Source organism: Topomyia yanbarensis, chromosome 2 (assembly GCF_030247195.1).
Source record: "Topomyia yanbarensis strain Yona2022 chromosome 2, ASM3024719v1, whole genome shotgun sequence".
In the NCBI taxonomy this organism is placed as follows: Eukaryota; Metazoa; Arthropoda; class Insecta; order Diptera; family Culicidae; genus Topomyia; species Topomyia yanbarensis.
The window spans coordinates 45,380,978-45,385,623 of NC_080671.1; the positions used below are offsets into that span (position 1 = coordinate 45,380,978).

At 48.3% G+C, this 4,646-nt stretch overlaps 1 protein-coding gene across 1 annotated transcript; it reads left to right on the forward strand.

Annotated features, from left to right (window-relative positions):
- The first annotated feature begins 695 nt into the window (after window positions 1–695).
- Window positions 696–4,013, forward strand: LOC131679451 (uncharacterized). Its single transcript, XM_058960181.1, has one exon. It carries the CDS (start codon window positions 696–698, stop codon window positions 4,011–4,013), a length of 3,318 nt encoding a protein of 1,105 aa, XP_058816164.1.
- Window positions 4,014–4,646: the final 633 nt, after the last annotated feature.

A 4,646-nucleotide genomic window follows, 5' to 3' on the forward strand; every position in this document is an offset into this window, starting at 1 on the left:
GATGCACGTACAGTGAAGGAGTTGTCTCTTCCAAAACAAACAGTATCATTTGAACGCTTGGTCAACCAGTATCGTCATCTCCAAGGACTTCCGATTGCCAGCTATGAAGATGCAACACCCAGACTGTTGATAGGAGTAAATAATTTGAATCTGATTGTTCCACTACGAACTAAAGAAGGCCTACGTTACGAACCCGTTGCTGTCAAAACCAGATTGGGCTGGTGCGTCTACGGCGGAAAGACGGGTGATGGAACAACACATACAGTGAACTGTCATTCATGCGGTTGCACTGTAACTCAAGAGCTGCATAACACAGTGAGAGATTATTTCGCGCTAGAAGATGTCGCGGCTAAGGCGGTTACCGTGCTTGTGTCAGAGGAAGAGAAGCGTGCCCATCGTATCCTGGAACAAACGACAACTCGTATTGGCAAACGCTTCGAAAGACGGGTGATGGAACAACACATACAGTGAACTGTCATTCATGCGGTTGCACTGTAACTCAAGAGCTGCATAACACAGTGAGAGATTATTTCGCGCTAGAAGATGTCGCGGCTAAGGCGGTTACCGTGCTTGTGTCAGAGGAAGAGAAGCGTGCCCATCGTATCCTGGAACAAACGACAACTCGTATTGGCAAACGCTTCGAAACGGGGCTGCTATGGAAGTATGACCATATTGAGTTCCCTGATAGCTACAATATGGCTATAAGCCGACTGGAATGCCTGGAGAAGAAACTGTCACGAGAACCGAAGCTTAAGGAGATCGTTCAGGAGCAGTTGACTGCATACCAAACAAAAGGCTACGCCCATCTCGCTTCAAAGGAGGAACTACTCAATGCGGACCTGAAACGAGTCTGGTATCTGCCACTAGGACTGGTGACGAATCCTCGGAAGCCAGGCAAAGTGCGAATAATTTGGGATGCAGCGGCGAAGGTCAGCGGAATTTCTCTCAATACGGCGCTTCTGAAAGGTCCCGATCAACTGACTTCGTTACCAGCGGTCCTGTTACGTTTCCGCCAGTTCAAAGTTGGAGTTACCGCAGACATCAAAGAGATGTTCCATCAAATCTCTATACGCAAAGAAGATCGCCATTCTCAGCGATTCCTCTGGCGTTCGGATCCTTCACACCGTCCGGAGATCTTCTTGATGGATGTGGCGACGTTTGGATCAACGTGTTCACCCGCATCAGCGCAATTTGTGAAAAACAAAAACGCTGAAGAGTTTCGGGAACAATATCCTCGCGCCGTGGAGGGCATAATTGAAAACCATTATGTGGACGACTGCTTGGAGAGTTTTGAGAGCGCTGAAGAAGCCTTGCGCGTCAGTCGAGAAATGCGCATGATACACGATGAAGGAGGCTTCGAACTGAGAAGCTGGCATTCGAACAGTGCAGAAGTGCTAAATGGCTTAGGCGAAACCAAATCAGCTGAAACGAAGACCATCGTTCAAGGCGGTGGATTCGAGCGCGTACTAGGACTACTGTGGAGTACGGAAGCAGATGAACTTCACTTCTCTGCAACGATGACGAACGAGATCCAGAACTTGGTGGAAGGCAACCAACGTCCAACTAAAAGACAGATGCTGAAATGCCTAATGGGTTTCTTTGACCCACTGGGACTTATGAGTTTCTTCCATATCCATGGTAAGATGCTTCTGCAAGACGTCTGGCGATCGGGAATCGAGTGGGATGATGTGGTCAGCGATAGTATCTTTGAGCGTTGGCTGAAATGGACAAGACTCTTCAGCGAAGTTAGCGTAGTGCGCATACCCAGGTGTTACTTCCACGAAGCGACCCTAGAACACTATGATGGACTACAGCTGCACGTTTTTGTGGATGCTAGCGAGGTAGCTTACTCCGCAGCTGCTTATTTTCGAATAGTGAATCCTCACGGTGTAGGCGAATGTGCGTTGGTCGCTGCGAAGGCGAAAGTAGCTCCATTGAAGCCCCTCTCAGTGCCTAGGATGGAATTGCAAGCAGCTGTTTTGGGATCGCGGTTGATGAAATTCGTGGAAGAAGCTCATAGTCTCACCATAGCGCCAAGGTACTTGTGGACCGATTCGGCTACTGTGCTGTCGTGGCTTCGAGCGGATCATCGCAGGTATAAGCAGTTCGTGGCCTGTCGTATTGGAGAGTTACTTACCACAACGGATGTCGGCGACTGGCGATGGGTGCCCTCGATATTTAACCCTGCTGATGCCGCAACCAAGTGGGGTAAAGGCCCAAAATTGACAACGGACAGTATGTGGTTCAAAAGTCCAGAATTCTTATGCGAACCGGAGACAAGTTGGCCTGTTCAAAGAATTCGTTCCGTGGACACGGAAGAAGAGTTGCGCCCTTGCTATGCGCACCGCGGAATTATCCTGCCAACGCTGATAATCGATTTGGATCGATTTTCAAAGCTTTCTCGGGCGGTGAGGACCATGGGCCACGTGCATAGATTTCTGGGGAACCTGAAACGGAAGCGACTCAGCGAGAATGCGGTAAATGGAAGATTCAGTTCGGAGGAGCTCAAATCGGCAGAACGCTCATTGATACGGATGGTGCAATGGCAGGCATTTCCCGATGAAATGGCGATAACAGCACGAAATCAACAGAAATCAGCTGAGCAGTGGGAACCTCTGGACAAGAGCAGCAGAATTTACCAGTTGTCTCCGATCGTGGATGATTATGGGGTGCTCCGGATCGGCGGACGCATTGGGAAAGCCCCTAATATCGACCTAGATGCGAAGTTTCCGGTCATACTCCCACGAAATCATAGGTTTACCACACTATTGGTGGACGACTACCACCGTAAGTTTCGTCATGGTAACAACGAAACCGTGACAAATGAAATACACCAAAAGTATTATGTACCGAGATTGAGAGTAGCAGTGAAGCAGCAAGTAACAGCTTGTCAATGGTGCAAAATAAATAAGGTCAAGCCGCAAACTCCGCAGATGGCTCCATTACCGGCAGCACGCATGGCCGCATTCACTAAACCGTTCACTTATGTGGGCCTCGATTTCTTCGGACCGCTACTCGTGAAGATCGGGAGAAGCAACGCAAAGCGTTGGATCGCTGTGTTTACATGCCTGACCATTAGAGCCGTTCATGTAGAAGTAGCGCATAGCCTCAGCACCGACTCGTGCGTGAAGTGCGTACGGCGTTTCGTTTGTCGACGGGGTTCGCCGGCAGAGATACACAGCGACAACGGCACCAACTTCCAGGGTGCTAGCCGACTGTTGAGGGAACAAATGCAAGAAATACAAGGAGAGCTTGCAGCAACCTTCACCAATACGAGCACAAAATGGTTATTCATACCACCCGCGACCCCTCACATGGGTGGATCGTGGGAAAGAATGGTGCGCTCTATCAAAACCGCGATGGAGACGGCCTACAACAACTGTCGTAAGCTGGACGACGAAGCTTTGGAGACGTTAGTCGTAGAAGCGGAGGCGATCGTAAACACTCGTCCCTTGACGTATTTGCCATTGACTTCCGAAGAAAGTGAAGCCATTACTCCGAACCACTTTCTGTTGGGGAGCTCAAGCGGTGTTCGTCAACCAACGGTTGAACCAACGGATTCATCGGCAGCCTTGCGGACCTCCTGGAATCAGATTCAGTTTCAACTAGACGTCTTCTGGAAAAGGTGGACTCGGGAATATCTTCCGACCCTCACGAAGCGCACGAAGTGGTTCGGGGATGTAAAGCCTGTCGCCGAAGGAGACTTGGTGTACATCGTGGACGGAGACAGAAGAAACGGCTGGGAACGAGGTCGCGTGCAGTTAGTCATCAAAGGAGCGGATGGGAAGATTCGTCAAGCGATTGTACAAACTGCGAGGGGGGTTGTGCGTAGACCTGTCTCGAGGTTGGCTGTCTTGGAGGTGGATCGTAAAACTGAACCTGGTGGCCAGTGTTACGGGGGGGAGGATGTTGGAACTGGCAGCACGGACAATGTTGGAACTGGCAGCACGGACAATGTTGGAACTGGCAGCACGGACATGGTCGGAACTGGGAGCACGGACATACACGAGTAGGATTTACACATTTAGAGAGAGGAAAGATTTAGAGTGTAGAGAGGAAGAAGTGTCAGAATCAGAAAAAGGAAAAGATTAACAGCGTGCGGAAGAATTTCTATTTCTAAACCTAAACCCTAAAATTTATTGGCTAGTGTAAAACTTATTAACTAGTTAAAACTTAATATCTAGTGTAAAACTTAACCTATCTTAGGACTACTGCGAAACACTACTATTCGCGTACGATAGAGTTAGTTTGCACTAAAAGCGGGAGATAGCGTATGCAATTGAACGAATACCGATTTATGTAAGTCTTTATTGTATAACTGCATTACCTTTATTTAAACAAATATAATTGCAGCTAAAAGCTGAATCGAAATCACAAATTGTGATTTGTTGTTTGCGATCTGCTAAACAAATTTCGGATCTTCACGCGCCCCGTCTTCTTGTTCTCCGGAACAAGAGTCGAAAAATGTTTTTTTCGTTTACCAAAATCTGACGAAAATAACGAGCGAGCAATACTACTTTCTAAACCACTAGAACATTACGAAACCGAAAATGAGACAACGGCCTACGACAAAGCATCCGGGTAAATTCAATTTCATCATTTCCTCCACACATTCGTTTTCGCTTGAGAACGACATTAGTCTCTTC

Bases quoted from the DNA above. Each gene is read 5' to 3' on its own strand.
- LOC131679451 (XM_058960181.1), top strand. From the start codon at position 696: ATGGCTATAAGCCGACTGGAATGCCTGGAGAAGAAACTGTCACGAGAA.